Source organism: Pteropus vampyrus, unplaced genomic scaffold (assembly GCF_000151845.1).
Source record: "Pteropus vampyrus isolate Shadow unplaced genomic scaffold, Pvam_2.0 Scaffold106, whole genome shotgun sequence".
Lineage (NCBI taxonomy): Eukaryota > Metazoa > Chordata > Mammalia > Chiroptera > Pteropodidae > Pteropus > Pteropus vampyrus.
Window position 1 is genome coordinate 5,362,410 of NW_011888887.1, and position 19,544 is coordinate 5,381,953.

At 36.4% G+C, this 19,544-nt stretch overlaps 1 protein-coding gene across 1 annotated transcript in view; it reads right to left on the reverse strand.

Moving 5' to 3' along the window:
- Positions 1-1,180: 1,180 nt before the first annotated feature.
- Positions 1,181-19,544, reverse strand: part of EPB41L4A (erythrocyte membrane protein band 4.1 like 4A) — a 222,581-nt gene continuing 204,217 nt past the window's right edge. Inside the window, exons 19-23 of the mRNA XM_023533625.1 lie at positions 8,479-8,526; positions 7,853-7,921; positions 6,700-6,810; positions 5,540-5,621; positions 1,181-1,819 (exon numbers count right to left, since the gene is read on the reverse strand). Of these exons, the coding sequence (XP_023389393.1) occupies positions 1,691-1,819; positions 5,540-5,621; positions 6,700-6,810; positions 7,853-7,921; positions 8,479-8,526 (439 nt within the window). The 3' untranslated portion in view covers positions 1,181-1,690. The remainder of the gene's footprint in view (positions 1,820-5,539; positions 5,622-6,699; positions 6,811-7,852; positions 7,922-8,478; positions 8,527-19,544) is intronic.

Consider the following 19,544-nt stretch of genomic DNA (forward strand, 5'->3'; position numbering starts at 1 on the left):
GTAGATGGGAACACAATGGTGAACAAAATAGTTCCTCTCTCTGGATGCTTACAGGTGAATGAAGAAATGTGGAACTTGCTTCGTGAGACAAGTCTCATGAAAGATAGGATTTGACCAAGTCAGAAACCTTAGCAGAGTCGAGACTAAGGGTAGTTATCATTTTGGAAGGCAAAGTTGGGTGAATGACATGTGCAGAGGCTTTGATCTGGAAAAAGGATATGACTTAAGTCCAAATTTGTGAGTTGTGATTGCTTTCCCTCTTTAATGCCCTGATTAAGACAAACGCATTTAATGAGGCATGTTAGGTGGCCATTATGAGAGATGAGAGTCTTAGAAATTGAGGCAGAACAGTAAGATGCCAGACCACTTAAGGCTACATTCAAAGCAAGGGGAAATCTGTGATCACAATTGCAAAAAAAAGACATAAGTGGGCCCCTTGAAGGCTACTACAGTTGTTTAGGCAAGAAATGACCACCTTGGGCCAATGTGGTAAAATTGGTAAAGGGATAATAAAGCTACAGAAGGCAAAGCTAACAGGACTTCGCAACAGGGGAGATGTCCATAATGATTGCTGTGTGTGTAGACTTGCACATTTATAAGGATAATAGACCTAAATCCAGCTGGGGGGTGGGGGCAGCATTTTAAATGTCTCCTGGCTGAACACTGGTCTGTAGTCCAAACTAGAAATAAACCTTAAGATCATGGGCATAAAAGAACCACCTGGGGTAGAGGAAAAGGGCCTAAGTCTGAGGTTTGAGAAATTCCAGTAACTAGTGAGGTAGAGTAGGATGAACTACAAAGGAAGGTCAGAAAGGTAGAAAAATGGGAAGCAGGACATTGCCAGTGTTTCAAAGCAGCCCAAAAGCCTCGGGGTTTGGTGCTAAGATTGTAGTGAGGCTGCTTGAGTGGAAAATTCATATTAAGAGACAGGACGGTGGCTACAGGTAATTAACTTGGAATGAGAAAAATGGTAATTGGGGATATGTGGTTGTAAGTCATTTGCAGAGAAAAAAGGTCTGAAAATAGCCTTTGGGGGAAGAGTTAGACAGCCAGGCAGGATGGAGAGACCATTTGAAGTTGAGGGTGGTATGAATTTATAAGCTGAGGTCAACTTAAATTCACACATAGCCGCTTTTTTTTTTCCTGAAAACACAAGGACTCTAGAAATTAAAAGCAACACTTTCAAACAAAAAGCTTTTTACATTTGTTAATAACCAGTGGAACTTAATGCCACAGGATACAGTATTACAAAGGACTTATATATTAATATCTGCAGTTTGAAAGTAATGTGAACTCAGTCTTCATGCATCTGCATAGGCTGAGATCCACCTAGAGCTGAGAAGGACCTTTTCATCCCACTTGTACTATTGCACAGCTAGCCAGCTGCAGTCCAGGGTTCCAGAACTTTGATCAGACGCATCTGATTTGGTTCTAGATACCAGATCCTCAGTTTCCAGGAAGGAAAATACAGCATCAAGTGAATGAGTTTTTACAAGGTGACTGTCCTTACAGTTAACCAAACAAAAAGGCTCTTCAGCACAAATATGCTGTAGTTAAACCTTTAAAAGAAGCAACAGACTTGATTATTCTGAAGAAACACTTGCAGGTCCAAGATACTTGAATAATAATTCACAGTTTCAAAGGTGGCACACACTCCCTTCCCACCCCCATTCCAAGCCTTGCACTGGGATCAAGTCTCTATCTTGAGGCGTGAAGCTTGAATAGTTTTTATAGTTTTTGCTGTATGTTTTCCAGCCAGATTGCTTGTAGATGTCTGAGATTTTTCTTCAATCAGGCTATCTTTAGACCCATTTCTTCTCTAGGAAAAAAACATTCAAAAAGTTAGATTTGGAAAAGTAGAGCCGAGTCAATTTTATTACATCAGAAATTAAGATTTTCTTCTATTTAAGACGTCAAGTTACATGAAGATTATTTAAATCTTAAAAGTTCATTCCAACACTTAACATGCATAAAAAGTTTATGAAAATTAGGCATAAGTCTTGTCCATTCCCTCAATTCAGTGTCATTTTCTTTGCAGTCCTTCCTAAGGCTCTCAGGCCTCCCACTTTAACAACAATGGGCAGAGAGATGAAAAGAATAGGATTGTGGGTAATTTATGATCTTTCCTGACTATATTTTCAATAGTCACTGAATGAAACCCGCATAACAATGTTCTGAGGGCCCTCATCACTTGGGGCTAGAGCCCCATCATGGAGAAATGGGAGCTGAGCTACCACAGCCTGGGCACCACACCAAGGACTCCTGGAGTTGGGTCATATCTCCCAATGCCCCAGGAGAAGGCCCTGAGAATGACACTAATGGTGCCTTACACAGCTCCTTTGCTTAACCTTCCTGCTCTATCTCCTAGAGATGGCCTAACCTGTCAGATCAGGCTGATGGGTATATTTACTTCCCCAAAAATATATCCCTACACAAATTGAGCTATACTGTCCAGAATTCTATATTTTGAGATTTGGGCTAAAAATTAGTCACCTTTTAAGAAGTTAACTTTCACCTGTTGCTATGACTAGTTTAATTTGTTTTAGTGACATTCAAAGGAGCACTGATGGAACAACAATTCTGCTGAGCACAGGGAGTATGAATCGAGATTACTTTGAAACATGAGACATGTTTGGGATAGAATATTTCTAGACAACCAGAGAGGTAGGAGGACATTGGTGTAAGAATCGGGGCAGGGGAATAGAGAGCTATATATCAGAAGAATCAACAGTAAGGAGCTAGGAAGTTACACCTTATAAATTTGTCTAGGACTGAATCTGTCCCCTCTGCCTCTAAACCTTAAGGAAATAAATAAAGTCCCTAATCCACCCCTCTAACCAGTCTCCTGCATGAAAAGGTAAGGTCAGGTATATACAAGCCAGGCCACTGCCAGAACTCTGGCATGGTGGTGGAACTCAGGAAATGCAACTTTTCTGCTTCCACATGTCACTCTGGTCCCTTCAAATGGTACCTGGACCAATGGTTTCTTTTTTGCACTTAAAATGCGAAATCCAAACTCTTCCCGTGGCATTTAAGGCATCTAAGTTATCTGTCCTTACTCACTACGCTCAGATGACACTGGTCTTTCAGCTTCCCAAACACCCAGGTCCTTTTCTAGCCTCAGCAATTTTTCCCATGCTTTTTTCCTCTGCTTCTATCAGCTTTCCACCCACTCACATGGCTGGCTCCTCATCTGCAAAGTTTCAGCTTTACATGTCACTTTCTGACAGAGCCTTCTCTGACCACTCTATCTACGAAAGAAAGGTCACCTGTTGATTTTCTAACTCAGGTTTGTTTCTCTGTAATGCTTACGTAATTTTTTTTGTATTGTTTTGCTTGTTTACTTTCATGTGTTATATTCCTAGGGCTGGAATCAGTAAACATTTTTCTATAAAGGGCCAGATTGTGGACTATCTCCTGTCTCTCACATAGTCTTTTTTTTTAACCCTTTAAAAATGTAAAAACCATTATTAGCTCCTGAGTGACACAGAAGCAAGCAGCAGACTAGACTTAGCCCATAGGCTGTAGTCTGCTGACTGCCCAGACCAGTGCCTGTCACTCCTTAGATGTGCTCATTAACTGTTGAGTTCAAGATCAAAGGTGTCTCAGGGACAACCTTAGACTCGGTAACACTGATCAGAAGATGAATGTGACTTGTATACAGCAAAGTAAGAACTATTCTTTCAATATTTAATGTGAATAATTTAAGTTTTTTGAGATTTCTAAATGATGGTGATTAGTTAGGGAGTAATTGGAAAAAAAAATAAAGTAAAATTCCTATTTATATTAAAACCACCTTAAATTTAAGACCAAATGTAAAAGTTCTGAAAGATAACTGCTTATTAGTCCTCACAATAGCCCTAGAATGTAGGTTATTATCTACATTGCATAGAAATCAAGGCTTAGAAGTTAAAACACTTTGCTCAAAGTCACACAAGTAATAGGTGCAGACTAGGAGACACATATGTAAGTCAGTCTCAATGCAAAGCCCTAACTACTAATGGGAATATACTTTTTAAAAAGTGCTATTGACTTGAAGCAAATTGGACAACCTATTAGCTCTCCCAGATTTATCTAATCAAACATGCAGATTGTTTTGGAAGCTGAGGTTAACCACCCCGATCTCCCTGAGTGAGGCATTCATTCCCCCACCTGCTGAGAGTGATGGCTGCTATACAACTCAGAACTGAGCCCCTGCCCAAGAACTACCCTCAGCTGAAGATAACCACTTTGTCCGAGATCATGCCCCATCCCAGGGGCACCCTTTATTCAGTGACTGCTACATAATGAGAGTGAGTATGTAGAGGCCCAAACCCCTTGATGCCAGGTAGGATGAATCAGAAGGGCCATCTCAGTTCCAAAGGGCCATCTCAGTTCCAAAGCTCCCCATGGAATCAGTGGATGCCTTTATTGAAACTATCCTACACAGCTCAACTCTTGCCTCTGCCCAAGCCTCTTTCACTCCCCAACAAGTGTTGATCCTGAGAGCACTTAATAAACTTCCTCCATGCAAATCTCCATCTCAGAATCAGTTCCTAGGGAATCTAACCTAAAATAGCAGTTTTTCTTCTGTCCTTGCTCAAGTCATTAGCCAAAATGAATCAGGACAAAGGGCAGCACATAATGGATTTTTAGGCTGTCAGGATTCTTAAGCTGTCCATGAATGCCTAGAATTTATTTATATGTGATTATAGGCATTTTTATGGGAGAGAGACGGTAGTTATAACTGGCTTTTCAAAGCGATCCATGATCCGAATAAGACTGAAAACCACCGCACTCAAACAATAGACTGACACTGATCCATTATAAACATCTACTTTGTTTTTAGAGCAGTTGTTTAACCAGATATACATACATCCAAAGACTTATACAGCCTACATTTTTTTTCTATCTTACTAAAAAAATATATGCCTCAAGTGGTGGTATCAAACACCTTGCTGAAATATTTTGCTACAGCGCACCCCTGATATATATCTGTCTAATTTGGCTGAGTGTTAAATTGATTTTGTTAAGGCAACTAGATGCCCTGCTAAGTCCTTGAATTCCCTTTAAACTACATTTTAAAACATTTTCAGAACAAAAGTAATTCTCTTTGATGAAGCAGACAGAAATAAGACAGGACTTGAGTAATTCTCCTGTCTGCCCCTCGTGAGTCTACCACTTTCTCCTTGTTTCTCTGGCTCAAAAAGTATCTACCAGCATTTTTTAAAAAAAAATTAGTGAAGCCACTGTTTCTCTATTCTGGCTCCAAACAATCTATGGTCTTTCTTACCTTTGGCTTTGCCCCAAACCTCAGATCATTTTAGACCTTGCACTATCTCTAGCTCTCGCTCTTAACATAAACTCTTCCCGGGTTGTGCCTCATGGACCCACCTCCTCCTTCCTTCTTCTTCCATGTTTTGTACACACTCTTTTAAAATACAGAATCTCAGATTAAAGTTAAAGATTCATTTCCCTACCTCACAAAAGAATTTTCAGAAAAGTGTTTCTCAAAACTGTCATCAGTAAAACACCTTCTTAAAACTTTATTATAACCAACCTGATGAACTGTGGAGCCACCACAACCCTGAGCATCTGAAGACCGGGTCACGGGAAGTGGAGGTACAAGATCTGTTTTTGAACTGCAGAGTGAATTTCAGAATTAATTCCTGAGAATCACAATTTGAGCTGGAAGATGGTTACAGCGTAGAAAGCATGTTTTATACATCATTGTATTCCTTATAGTGCTCACCACATTGATTTACAGAGAGAGAAATTTAATGATGTTTTTCAATTAAGTTGGATGGGTTAAGTAATTTGCCCAAAGTCGGGGTAAATAAAGAGAAGAACCAAGAATAAAACATAGGTATGGATCCCATTTGCTTTTCTTACTGTGACATGTTGTATAAATGGCTTTTTGATTTGTTTCTAAAGAAACATTTATTGGCCATTTATGCTTTTCTATAAATCTATGGAACTACAGACAGCCATTACCAACATTTTACAAACAAAACAAAAACAAAGAAAACCTGGCCTATACCTCTGTCCCCTGGGCTAGCCTATCTCCCAATTTACTGTTTATCAAAAACTTGAGCCTTAATTCAGAGTTTAATGGTTAACATTCCTACCCAGCAATACAGAGTAAATGAATTTCTATGATTGTAGTACTTTTACAAATGAATGTATAATTATTTCATTAACATATTCATTTAAAATATAGCACCTATAGTGTCAAGTGAGATACGGTCACTTTTCCTCATGAGTAAAAATAACACAAAGATACAAGCTACGGTAATATGATAATTGCTGTGGTAAAAGAAAAGACAAAATGCCATCAGATAGAAAAGAAAAACTTTTATGCCAACTTCTCTCAAATATAGCTACATCATTCACAACAGAATAGCTCATGCATTTTTTTCTTTCTTCTAAAAGCTTCAGTGCATACCTTGGAAGTCCATGATTCAGTCTAAGTATGGTCTAGATCTGTGCTATCAAATATGGTAGCCACTAGTCATACGCGGCTACTTAAATTTAAATTACTTAAAATTAATATTCAATATTAATTCAATATTCAATTTTTAAATTCTTGGTCACACTAGTCACATTTCAAATATTTAATAGCTACAGATATAGAACATTTCCATCATTGCAGGAAGTTCTATTAGACTGTGCTGTTCTGCAGCCATGAGGGTGATGATAAACTCGGGCTTGCCTACTTACTTCACTTCTGAGAGAACAGATCGTTCTCCATCTGAACACTGGGACCTACGATACTGGCGGTAACTTCGTGGTGAATGAGAATGCCTGATGCGGATTGGGTCACCTTGAGTCCTGAACAATCAACCAAAAAACATGGAAACAAACACACCGTAAGTCAGAATAGGATAATTGCTTAATATAAATTCTGCCATGGAATAATAACTAAGAGTTTTAAAAAGAATTTGACCCCTCTGGGTTTGGAAATCCTAAGTGGCTTAAATTTCACAAGTTAACAGAAAACTGCTCCCCTGACCACACATAAAAATGAAACTCTTTATAGTATTTGCACATATGTGTTAATATGTATATTTTTTAACCACTAAACTGTAATGAAATTATTCCCTACAGTCGAATTCTTTCCAGTAGTGTGAAAAAAAGTCTACAATTGGTCATTGTCCTAGCTACCAAACTAGCCTGTCATTAAGAAGTCAATCTTTGGCCTAAAGATGAAGGGGCTCGGAGTTGTGGGGCCAGGGGGGCGGGTGGTGTGGATGTAGGTAGGGAGACTGTGTACCAACCCACAATATGACCGGAGTGGGAACGAAGCATGAGTTACAAAAGGGAAATAAAGCAATAGAGCAGGCTCTTATTTTCTCATAAACAATTCCAGCAGGGCAGAAAGCAGTGAACAGGTCATCTCCTGCTGCATCCTGCACTGAGTGGTGGTTAGGGATTCCCTATGCTTTCATGAAGCACTTTCAATGTGCTAGTTCTATGATAGGGACTGGATTGGGTTTATATGGTAGGGTTTTGTGATCAACATTATTTCTCTTATGTTGTTAAATAGTGAATAAAAAGAAATTTTGTTGCCAATCAATGAATATCTCAAAAAAAAAAAAAAAGAATTTATATTTTAAAACTAACCTCAACTATCAAAAGACCCTTTGTACCTATCATATATACACATAGGCATTTAATAAGAAATAACAGTGATTGTAGTACAGAAGAATGATTAGCTTTAATATACCCTTTTCTTCCTCTTTATAGTGCTATTTAATTTTAGTTCAAATATAAAGACAAATGCAAGCACTGCATGGAACACCAATGAAGAATAAGAATGAATTACTCACTTACAAGTACTAATAAAACTGTGAAAAGTTTTTCAAAGACATACTCTATTTTAGTGTATGGAATCTCTTTTAATTGTTCTTCTGACAATCCAGATGGATCCACAAGTTCCTTCCTAGAAGGAAACAAGCAAGAGAATAAAAGTTATGATGCTGGTATAAATACTAATACCTTTCACAACTTATCCCAAAACACGGTGTTAGCAAAACCAATAGAAATATAAGCCAGGAACAAAGATTTAAAAACTAGAATGAGTTCAAGGAAAAATGGGAGGAAAACCTTTTCTGTAGCTCTTCTACCTTCTTCCAATTTTTCTATATCCAAAATGTAGATGGCCCTCTAGCCATCCCCAATTTCCCTACAAAAATTCCACTTCTCTCCCCTATAGTAGGTGTTTTTTCTTCTGAATCTGTTTTCCTTGGTATTTATTTGTAAAATATTGGTCTATCTGAGGCCCACCTACAGGTGAGGCTAAGTGGTCTCAGGAGAGATGTCAGGGCTCCTGGCGTGATAAGGTGCCACCACTGAGTGCATGTTCCACATAATGATGGCAATGGATACTATTTGACAGGCTTCAGCCCCAAGCAGTCTCTTAGTGTCAGTGGTCTTCCTTGTAAATGCCTTAAAACTACCAGGGTTTTAAAATAATGAGAAAAAACAGTCAGCACTCACTGAATATGCTTCCATAACTCTTCTTTTGCTTGGATATCAGGACTTCTCCTATAAATAGAAAGAATACCACTCGTCTCTGCAAATATGCTTCATCCAACAATCTCATAGCTAACTTTAGCAGAGCTACAAAACTAATAGTTTTCAGACTGTGAAGTTCTTATTTACCAGCTGAGAATAGACAAAGAAAGACTAGGCAGGGAGAGCTAATGTGAAATGGTTAATGTAAAGACATCAGGATAATTTATCTGCTAGCACCACTGAAGAAAAATCACATAAAAAAACAACCGTAACCAGAGCTTCATTTGATGACAGCGCTTAGAGCTGCAGGGGCAAATCCACACACGCTCCAGTTGTGATACCACAGTGAAGAATAATTTGAGGCTTCCATTTCTAGTCCTTCTAGCTATTTCTAAGTAAAGGCAAAAGAACTCATCCTGATTCTATTAATATGAAAGAGGCCCAACATGATCTGTGACTACCCTGTAGAAACAGCAACCATAAGGGAAAAGGAAATGGTAGGACAGGCCAGACTGGCAGACTGTGTGCCACTGACCCCACTTTCATGTTACATCCGATGTGTTTCTGGGCCAAAGCATGAGCCCGCAAATGCTGGAACCTATCTGTGGCTCATGCTGTCACTCTTCATATGCCCTTCTCCATCCCTGTATAGACCCACAAATCTCTTCTCCAAGAATGACTTGAATAGAAAGTAGTTACAACACTATCTTTAACTTCCTAGATGAGAAATTCAAAGTCAGCATTCATGTGTTCACACTCCGCATAACAGCAATGAATACTAGAAATCTATTATCACTACAATTGTTGCCACGGAATGTCTTTTTCATGGTGAGAAAAATGATAAGCTTTCATCCGTCCTTTCAAGAGAACCGACGACTAATAATAGGCCCAAAGAAAGGATCCAAACCCTAAAAATGAAAAGGCCTGCAGCTAAGCAAAGCCACTGATATATTCTGTCCTATGGTATTTTACATTTATACTTTGTATTGGAATTTGGGGGCTCAATGTCACTTTTAACGTGATATTATGTTGCCTTCCTTTTTTCTCAGTTAATAAGGGCACCATAGGCATTCTAGTAGGGCTTTCTGAGCCCACAGTATACAACAAGTTACTTTCTAGCAAATGAATTAAGTAGTTTCCCGCCCCCCCCCCATGGAAAAAGATCTGTAAAGACTTTTTAATCAACTCAAAAGGAGTCAAAATATGGAAGATAAAGGGAAGGGGATGCAGCCTTGGTCTCAGACATATAAAACATAATATTGTTAATAGATTTTGTCATAAGAACAAAATTGTATGCTTAAAAAAATCTAAAGAAATGCTTCCTTGGAAGGATTTCCTGTATAGAATCTACCTTTCCTACAGTTATCTGGTCTGATTCACTAGACCATATGTTAGCCTATTAAATAATACTGCCAGAAAAGGTGCAAATATTAAAAAGCACTAGTAGTAGATATTTCTGACTGTTGGAATTACAGATAATTTTATTTTCATATTTACTTAAATTTTCTGATTTTTTTTTTTTTTTTAGCCAAGAGATTTTCTTACCTTAATTATCAGAAAAGGAAAAAAAAAAAAAACATAAAGGTATTTTCCTGTTTTAAAAAACTATTGCTGCAATTCCACGGGAAATGCCTTTCATCCCCATCTCGGAAGAATTAGCAAAAATATTACCTTAACCTGAATGAGAACATCAGTCTTTCCAGCCATAATTATTGGTCCTAAAAGATTCAGGAATTTAGTCCATATGTGTAAGTTCTACAGTACAATAATACTCATATATTTAACTAAATCAAATTCTGAAATGGCCAGAAGTTTCAAACAGCTTTAAGGCAGGGAAAAGTTCCAAAGCTAAAAGAAAAAAAAAAAAATGCTAATTTCCTCCAATTGCTAGACCACCTGTGATTTAACAAATGTGAACATGTGCTAATGAGGAATGTATTATTTTTATGCTTACATCTGCATGCATTTACTCAATAATTTAGGATGAATTCATGATCTTCAGCGCAACATCATTTTGTGGATTTAGAAAGCTGTGGAATTTTAACAGCCATTTTCCTTAATTAAAAGTCCCTTAATTATGCAGATGTTTTACTTGAACTTTCCAAATAAGTTTCTGAGGAAATAGAGCCCTGAGTTGTCCATAGGTACAACATATATAAAAAATACACATGTAGTCCTATGTTAGTCCAATAATCTTCAAAAGCATCCTTCATCCACACCTTATAGCAATAGCCCAAGTTAAATATTTAATTTTCAGAGAAACTAGTCTGATAAGACATCATTTAGAAATCATTTTCCTTTCTTCCAAAATGCTAAAATAAGACTTCATAAATCTACAAAGGTTTAAACCCCATCATTGCATATAGTCTTCTAAATCCCCGATTCTAATTATCTAGAAAATATTGCTAAGAAAATTGTAAATTTACAAAACATCTTTATTTAAAGAATTCAAAGCACTTAGTAAATATCTCAGTAATTCCTCATCATATTTGTGAGTGGTCAGAATAGATATGATTAGAAGATGTCTTAATCTTCCTTTTTCCTTTCCTGCCGTTCTCCGCCCCCCGATCCCCGAATTGAAGGATTAGGAAGCTGCGGAAGCAAGCAACCTAGTCACTTCCAGAGGCCTCGTGCTAAATCTTTATCTAAGGCACCAGACTTCTGTTTTGTGTTTAACTGAGAACATCGCTTCACCCTGACAACCTCATCACCTCATCTTCCACATTTTCATTTTCAATAAAAACAGTAAGACATCACTGCCACCAGATGGAGCCTGAGCGTTCTCTCACACACACTAGTTGAACCTTAGAGAACTATTGTTTCAGCATCAGTGCCTCTTCCAAATATCCCAATAGTAAAGGTTCTAATGGTTTCTAATGGTAAGTAAATATGAATGTCAGGAATGGCAATGCAGCTGAAAAAATGTTATTAGACAGAACTATACTTCTTAATGTCTTACTAGACGAAATCCAATCAGCTTAAGGAGTTTTAGGAGAGAGAGGTTTTGTATTTTATATTACTGTATGTCTCTGGCATTTATTAATGAACATGACTTTCTAGTTTTCATTGGAGATTAAAAAAACAGAATGAATGAATCACATATGAATGATGTATCATAACATTCTAAACCTTAAGTGGATACCTCCGTGTAGACAATTTATAAACACTGTGGTAGGACCTGGAGAATACAACAGGCCCCCCATCCACAGGGTGTATATCACGAGACCCCCAGTGGATGCCTGAAAACACAGATATGTACCAAACCCTATACATACTGTATTTTTTCCTATACATATATACATATGATAAATACTAACTTATAAGTTATGCATAATTCAAAATTAACAATAACTAATAATAAAATAGAACAATATAACAATATATTGTAATAAAAATATTGTGAATGAGGTCTCTCCCTCCTCTCTCAAAATATCCTATGGTACTGTCCTCACCTCTTCTCTTAAGGGGAGCACTTCATGGCTTCTCCTTGGCATATCCAAATTGCCTGCATCACTACTCTTGTGCTTTGGGTCCATTACTAAGTAAAATAAGGGTTATCTGAACACAAGCACTGTGATACGATGATAGTCAAACTGATAACCAAGACAGCTACCAAGCAACTAACAGGCAGGTCAGCATATACAGTGTGGAGACGCTGAACAAAGGGATGGTTCACTTCCTGGGCCGGATGGAGTGGGACAGCACCAGAGCTCATCACACTACTCAGAATGATGCACAATTTAAACTTATGAATTGTTTATTTCTAGAATTCTCCATTTAATGTTTTCGGACCATAGTTCACCACGGGCAACACACTGCAGAAAGCAAAACCACAGACAAGAGGGGACTTTCAGCATGGGAGTAATTGAGGGATAGTTTACTCTTTATCTGAAATGCCATATATAAATATATCTGCAAACAATTTTAATTACTTTCTTCAGATACTGCTCTACTCATGTTTCCACTTGTAAAAAAAGCTGTAGTGGTTCCTAGTGGTTCCTAATTCTCATAGAACCAAATTCTAACTTTTGGCCCCACTCTACTTTCTCCACTTCTCACCTCTCTCCTCATCTCAAGGGAAAAAAATCAAATACCTTGTATGTTTCTAGAGATTAACCAAGACCTGGAAAACTTACTAACTATAGTAACTGCAATTCCAGGCATTTATAATGTCACAGGTACTTGATATATGTGATATAACTTATAATGTTCGGCAAAATCCCTTGAGGATGGTATTAACTGTGTTGTGCAATGACACTGGAAGTTTGTGGATATTAGGTAATAAGCTCACATTGGGAGGCAGTATGTAGACAGAGGTCTGACAATAGCAGCCAGCAGATATATTTTTTAAATTATTAAATTTACTGGGCTGATACTGGTTAATAACATTAGTAAGTTTCAAATGTACAAGTCTATAATACATCATCTGTACACTACATTGTATGCTCACCACCCATAGTCTAGTCTCCCTTCACTACCATATATTTGACTCCCTTTATCCTCTTCATCCTCCCCACCAGCCCTCTTCTCCTCTGATGACCAACATTAGGTTGTTTGTATCTATAAGTTCATTCGTTTGTTTTGTCTGTCCATTTGTTGCTTTCTGTTACATATCCCACACGTGAGAGAAATCATATGGTTCTTTTTTTTCCATATGACTTACTTCACTTAGCAAGATATTCTCTAGATCCATCCATGTTATTGCAAATGGCAATATTTCATCTTTCCTTATGGCTAAGTAACATAAGTATATATGTACCACTTCTTCTTTATCCAATCATCCATCAAAGGACTTTTAGGTTGCTTCCATTTCTTGGCCACTGTGAATAATGCTGCAGTGAACATAGGGAAACATATATTTTTACAAATAAGTGTTTTCAAATTTTTCAGGTAAATACCCAGAAGACAGATTGCTGGGTCATATGGTAGAGCTATTCTTAATGTTTTTGAGGAAAGTCCATACTGTTTTTCACAGTGGCTGTACCAATTTACATTCCTACCAGCAGTGTATGAGGGTTTCTTTTTTCCCACAATTTCTCCTGCACTTATTTCTTGTCTTGTTGATAATAGCTATTTTAACAGGCGTGAGATGGCATCTCATTGTGGTTCTGAATTATAATTCCCTTATAGCTGGTGAAGTTGAACATCTTTTCATATGTCTATTGGTCGTTGGTGTGTCTTCTTGGGAGAACTGTCTGTTTAGGTCTTCTGCCCATTTTTAAATTAGATTGTTTTGTTGTTGAGTTGCATGAGTTCTTACATATTTTGGATATTAGCCCCTTATAAGACATACTGTTTGCAGATATCTTCTCTCATTTGGTTGGTTGCTTTTTTGTATTGTTGATGGTTTCTTTTGCTGTGCAGAATCTTTTATAGTTTGATATAATCCCATTCATATGTTTTTGCTTTTACCTCCTTTGCTTTTGGGGTCAGATTCACAAAAGCCTCTCTAAGACCAAGGTCCATGAGTTTAGTACCTATGTTTTCCTTATATAGTTTGTTTCAGGTCTTATATTTGGGTCTTTGATCCATTTTGAGATAATTTTGGTATATGGTGACAGACAGCAGTCTAGTTTCATTCTTTTGCATGTAGCTTTCCAATCTTCCCAGCACCATTTATTGAGGTGGCATTTTTTTCTCCATTGTCCGTTTTTGGCTCCTTTGTCAAAAATTATTTGCCAATTTATATATGGGTCTATTTCTGAGCTCTCAATTCGTTCCATTGGTCAGCGTGTCTTTTTCTGCCAATACCATGCTGTTTTGATTATTGTCACTTTGTAGTATAATTCGAAGTCAGGGGGTGTTATACCTCTAGTTTTGTTCTTTATTCTCAGGATTGCTTTGGCTATTCAAAGTCTTTGTGGTTCCATACAAATTTGATCATTTTTGTTCTAATATTTCTTTAAAAAACTGCCATTGAGATTTTGATGGAAGTTTCATTAAATCTGTATTTTGCTTTAGGTAATACAGCCATCTTAACTATGTTGAGTCTTCTAATCCATGAACCAGCAGATATTTTCTTAATTGTCAACAGACCTCAGGTTTTTAATATCATAGCTCAAATAAAAGACAGAGCCCAGTTTCTCCTATATAAAGTGATCCATCATCTTGCAGAGTTATAACACTTTTATCCAACTGCCTACCTGAATTTCCATTTGATTGCCTACTTGGTTTTCAATCCTAATGAAACAAAAATCTTGACACTCTATCCCCACAAACCCCTGGCCCAACTCACCCCATTGTCAGTAAAACGGCATGGCTACCCACTCCACCCATCAGCCCTAAAACTAAAATTCATCCATGATACCTCTCACACTATGAATCTGTCGGCTCTACTTCTAAAATGTATAATCATCCACTTCTCTTCATTTCTACCACCACCATCTTTTCTGAGGTAAAGCCATCTCTCACACCTGAACCACTCAATTGTTTTTCAATTGTTCTTCCTGCTTCTTTTCTTTCTCAGTGGCCTTTTTCTTCAGTCAGCCAGCGAAACGTCTGAATGAATACTCTTCAAATAGATTTACTCCCGTGCACTTAGATTTAAAAAACAAACAAACAAAAAGACTACACTTTGGCCATCTCAGCTATAAAAGTTAATCAAGTTCAGTTACAAAGTCATCCCAAATATTTGCTAAATGTTTTTATGGTTTGCTTTAAAACTACAACAGTACATATCAAACTCTTAAAGGTGTTCTTCTCACACAACTGCATTGTTCTGAGATAACCCTCTATCTGATATTTTTATCATGTAGATAAGATTAAAAAGAAAGTTTAAATAAAATTTAAAATTTAAAGCACTGTTAGATTCTTTTCTGATTTCAGTTGATCTATTAGAAACAATACGCAATTTAAAGATACCTGCCTACTACTTTCAAAGAATATTCCTGAACTCCCACTTCTGGCCACAATGGAGTAATTGGTATTAGACAAACCCTCCCGTCCTCGCAAACTATAAAATGAAACAAAATATACAAAGCAACTGTTTTACAGATATTGGGCACCAGACAGCATAAGCCTATGATATTTAAAGGAAGGAAACCACAAGGTGAGCCCCCATTTGTTCCAGTTTCCTGCCTGAGAACACTGTCCCAATGCGATACAGGGAAGTAGAGCATAAGAGGTAACGGTCTCAAGCACTGAGGAGGCAGAGATCAGTATTTTAGGCTGTTGATGAGGCTGAAATTTACAGTGCAGGATAAAAGAAAAACAGGACCAGAAGTCTACATGGGGTTTTCCTTAAGAGGTTGGCTGAGAACATTCACCGTACTTAATCTACATGTAAGCAGAGTGAGACTTGGTGAGGCTTAACAGAGAGCAGCTGCTGCAAGGTTGAGAGCTGAACAGAGATATCAGAGAGTGTGAAGTGGTAGGAGACAAAGTTCTAGTACAGTCACAGCGGAGAAGCCATGCTGAGCACTGTGTGCATTCAACTAACACTCCAGAAAAGCCAATCTTGAGGAAAAAGGACCAAGCCTAGAGTAAAGAACACATCCAAGGCTATGACAAAATCTAAACAGTCTTGCCACCCTATCAAAGCATAGAAACAAGCATAAAAAATAAGATCAAGAGGATCCAATATTAATTTAGCTGCCTGCCAGAACAAAATTTGACACTCTATAAAGGAAGACAACGTAGTCCAGATCCACAAACATATCATCTAAAATTTCCAGCATATAATAAAAAAAGTTACTATATATGTAGAGACACGAGAAAATATATAACCATAATCTAGAAAAAAAAAAAGTCAGTAGAAAAAAACTGTGACAGACCCAGATGTTGGAATTCACAAACAAGGGCTTTAAAACATCTTGTATGACTATGTACAATTTAAAAGGAAATACGGATATAATAAATAGATGGGAAATCTCAGCGGAGAAATGGAAAGTATAAAAAGAAAAAAATGAAATTATAGAACAGAGAAGTACAAACTTCACTGAGTGGGTTTAATAACAGATAGAACTATTATTTGGGGAGGGGTTTGGGAAGAGCTGATGAAGTTGAAAACAAGTCAATAGAAATGATCAAAATTGAAAAGAGGGAGAAAACAAATTTTAAAAATGAACAGAACCTTAGTTGTCCATGGGGCAATAGCATGGTCTAACATCTATAGTTAGATTCCCAAAAGGAGAGGAAGAGAGAATAGGTCAGAAAAAAGAATTTGAAATAATATTGCTCCTAAATTTTTCAAATTCATTGAAAAATATCAGAGACTATAAAAAGATAAATATAAAGAAAACCACACTCAGCCACACCACAAACAGATAAAAACTAAAGATAAAGAAAAAAAAAAATCAGAAAAGCTACTAATTTAAAAAGACAAATTCCACACAGTGCATACAGAACAAAGACAGCGTTCTTATCAGAAATGCCAGAGATCAGAAGACAACAGAACAATCTCTTTAAAGTAAGAAAGGAAAACTATTAACTCAGAATTCTATGACTAGTGAAAATATCTCTTACAAAAAAGGTAAAATAAAGACATTTCTATGTAAAATAAAACTGAATTTACCTGCAGACCTGTACTACAAGAAATGCTAAAGGAAAGAAAATGCAATATCAGATCTAGAGGAAGAAACAGAGCACATCAGTAACAGTAAATGGGTAACTGTATTCATTTTCCATTGTTGCTATAACAAATTACCATAAATTTAGTGGTTCAAAACAACACAAATTTATTATCTTACAGTTCTGTAGGTTGGAAATTTGACACAGGTCTCACTGGACTAAAATTGAGGTGTTGTCAGGGCTGAGTTCCTTTCTGTGTTGTTGGGATACTCTATGAGTAAATCCATTTTCTTTGCCTCTTCTAAATTTTAGAGGCTGCCGCCATTCCTTGGTTCATGGCGCCTTCCTCCATCTTCAAAGCCAGCAACAGCAGGTTAAGTTCTTCTCATACTGAATCCTTCTGACTTCCTCTTCTGTTCCTTTATCCACTTCTAAGAACCCTTGTGATTACTTGGGGCCTACTTGAATAATCAGGATAATCTCTCCCACAGGTTAGCTGATTAACCATCTTAATTCTACCTGTGACCTTAATTCCCCTTTGCCATCTAACAAAATATTTACAAATTATGGAGATTAAGACATGGACATATTTTCTGCCTACAACATTAACTATAATTTTCCCCTCTTTTCTTGATTTCTTTTCAAAACAACTTACTGTTTTAACAAAGATAATAACATTCTAATGTGAGACTACTAACATGCAAAAATAAAATATATACAAACAGCACAAAGGACAAAGAGAGGGGGATAAATGGAGCTACATTTTTCCAAGGTTTATAATTTTACATAAAATATTATGTTATTAATCCTAAATAGACTGTAATAAAGTAAGGAAACATGCTGTAAGCCATAGAGAAACCACTAAAAAAAAATTTTAAGTATAAGTAAACCAATAGAAGAAGTGAAATGGAGTACCAAAAAATGTTCCATTAACACAAAATACAGTAGGAGAGACAAACCAACAAAAAATAGATACAATAAATAGGAAAAAAGAACAAGATGGTAGACTTAAGGCCCCAAATATTAATAATTACATTAATTGTAAATATACTAATCATTCCATTTAGAGGTAGAGATAGTCAGACTGGTTGGGGAAAAAAAGCAAAAAACAAGACCAATTATATGCTGTCTACAAGAGATGATCTTTAAATATAAAGAAATACTCAAGTTTAGAGTAAAAAGATTAAAAGGATATACCATGCAAATGGTGAGCATGAGAAAGGTATAATGGCTGTGTGTGTGTGTGTGTGTGTGTGTGTGTGTAGTGCACAGAGAGAAAAAGGTCAGAATAAAGAGGACACTTCAAAGTGTCAGTTAATCAGAAAGACAAAAAAAAAAAATCACAAATATGTAGGAACCTAATACCAGAGCTTCAAAATGACTTGAAGCAAAAACTGACAGAACTAAAGGGTAAAACAGACAAATCTACAATCATTGAAAATTTTAACATCTCTTTCAATGACTAAAAAGTAGACAAACTAGAAAAGACACAGATAATCTGAGCAACACAATCAACTAACTAGATCTGCTTGGCATTTATAGACAATAGCCAGTGACAGAATACTAATTCTTTTCAGGCCCACCAGATCACTATCATTAAAGACCATGTGCTAGGTCTTAAAACAAATCTCAATATATTTCAAAGGATTAAAATCTTAGATTTTTAAAATCATAATGGAATAAAAAATAAATAGTAATGAAATATCTAGCAAATCCCCAAATATGTAGAAATTAAACAAACTCCTACTAAAAAAATCCACGATCAAAGAAATAACAAGAGAAAATAAAAATTAGTTTGAGCCTACTTGAATAATTCAGGATAATCTCCCTGGCAGAAGGTCAACTAATTAACAATCTTAATTCCATGACAATAAAAACAATAAAAACATGACAATAAAAGCAGTACTTATCAAAATATGTGAGATATAATTAAAGCAGGGCTTAGAGAGAAACGTATAACTTTATAGTTATTTTTAAAAGGAAGAGAGGTTTAAAATTAGTGTTACCTTAAGGAGATAAAAAAAAAAAGAACAAATAAAAGACAAAATAGAGGGAAGAAAGTAATAAAGAGTGGAAATCAATGAAATAGATAACAGATAACAGAAAATCAACAAAACCCAAAATTGGTTCTCTGAAAAGATAAAGAAAAAATGAAGAGAAAACACAAATTGTCAACATTAGGAATGAAAGATGATATCACAACAGATATTAAAAGGATACTAAAAATTATCATGAACAAAATTTTGCTGACAAATTTGACAACAAAGATAAAAGGAACAAATTGTTTTTTAAAGAATTTACCTAAACCTACTCTTAACAAGTAGAATATCTGAACAGGCCAGTATCTGTTAAAGAAATTGAGTTTGTAAATTAAAACTTCCCACAAAGAAAATTCCAATCAGAGATTTCACTGGTGAACTATAATTGAGAGAAAAAATAATGCTAATTTGACACTAACTCTTTCAGAAAATAGCAGAAAAAGGAAGACTTCCCATATAATTCCAAGCAACAAATATAACTCTGTTACCAAAAACCTGACA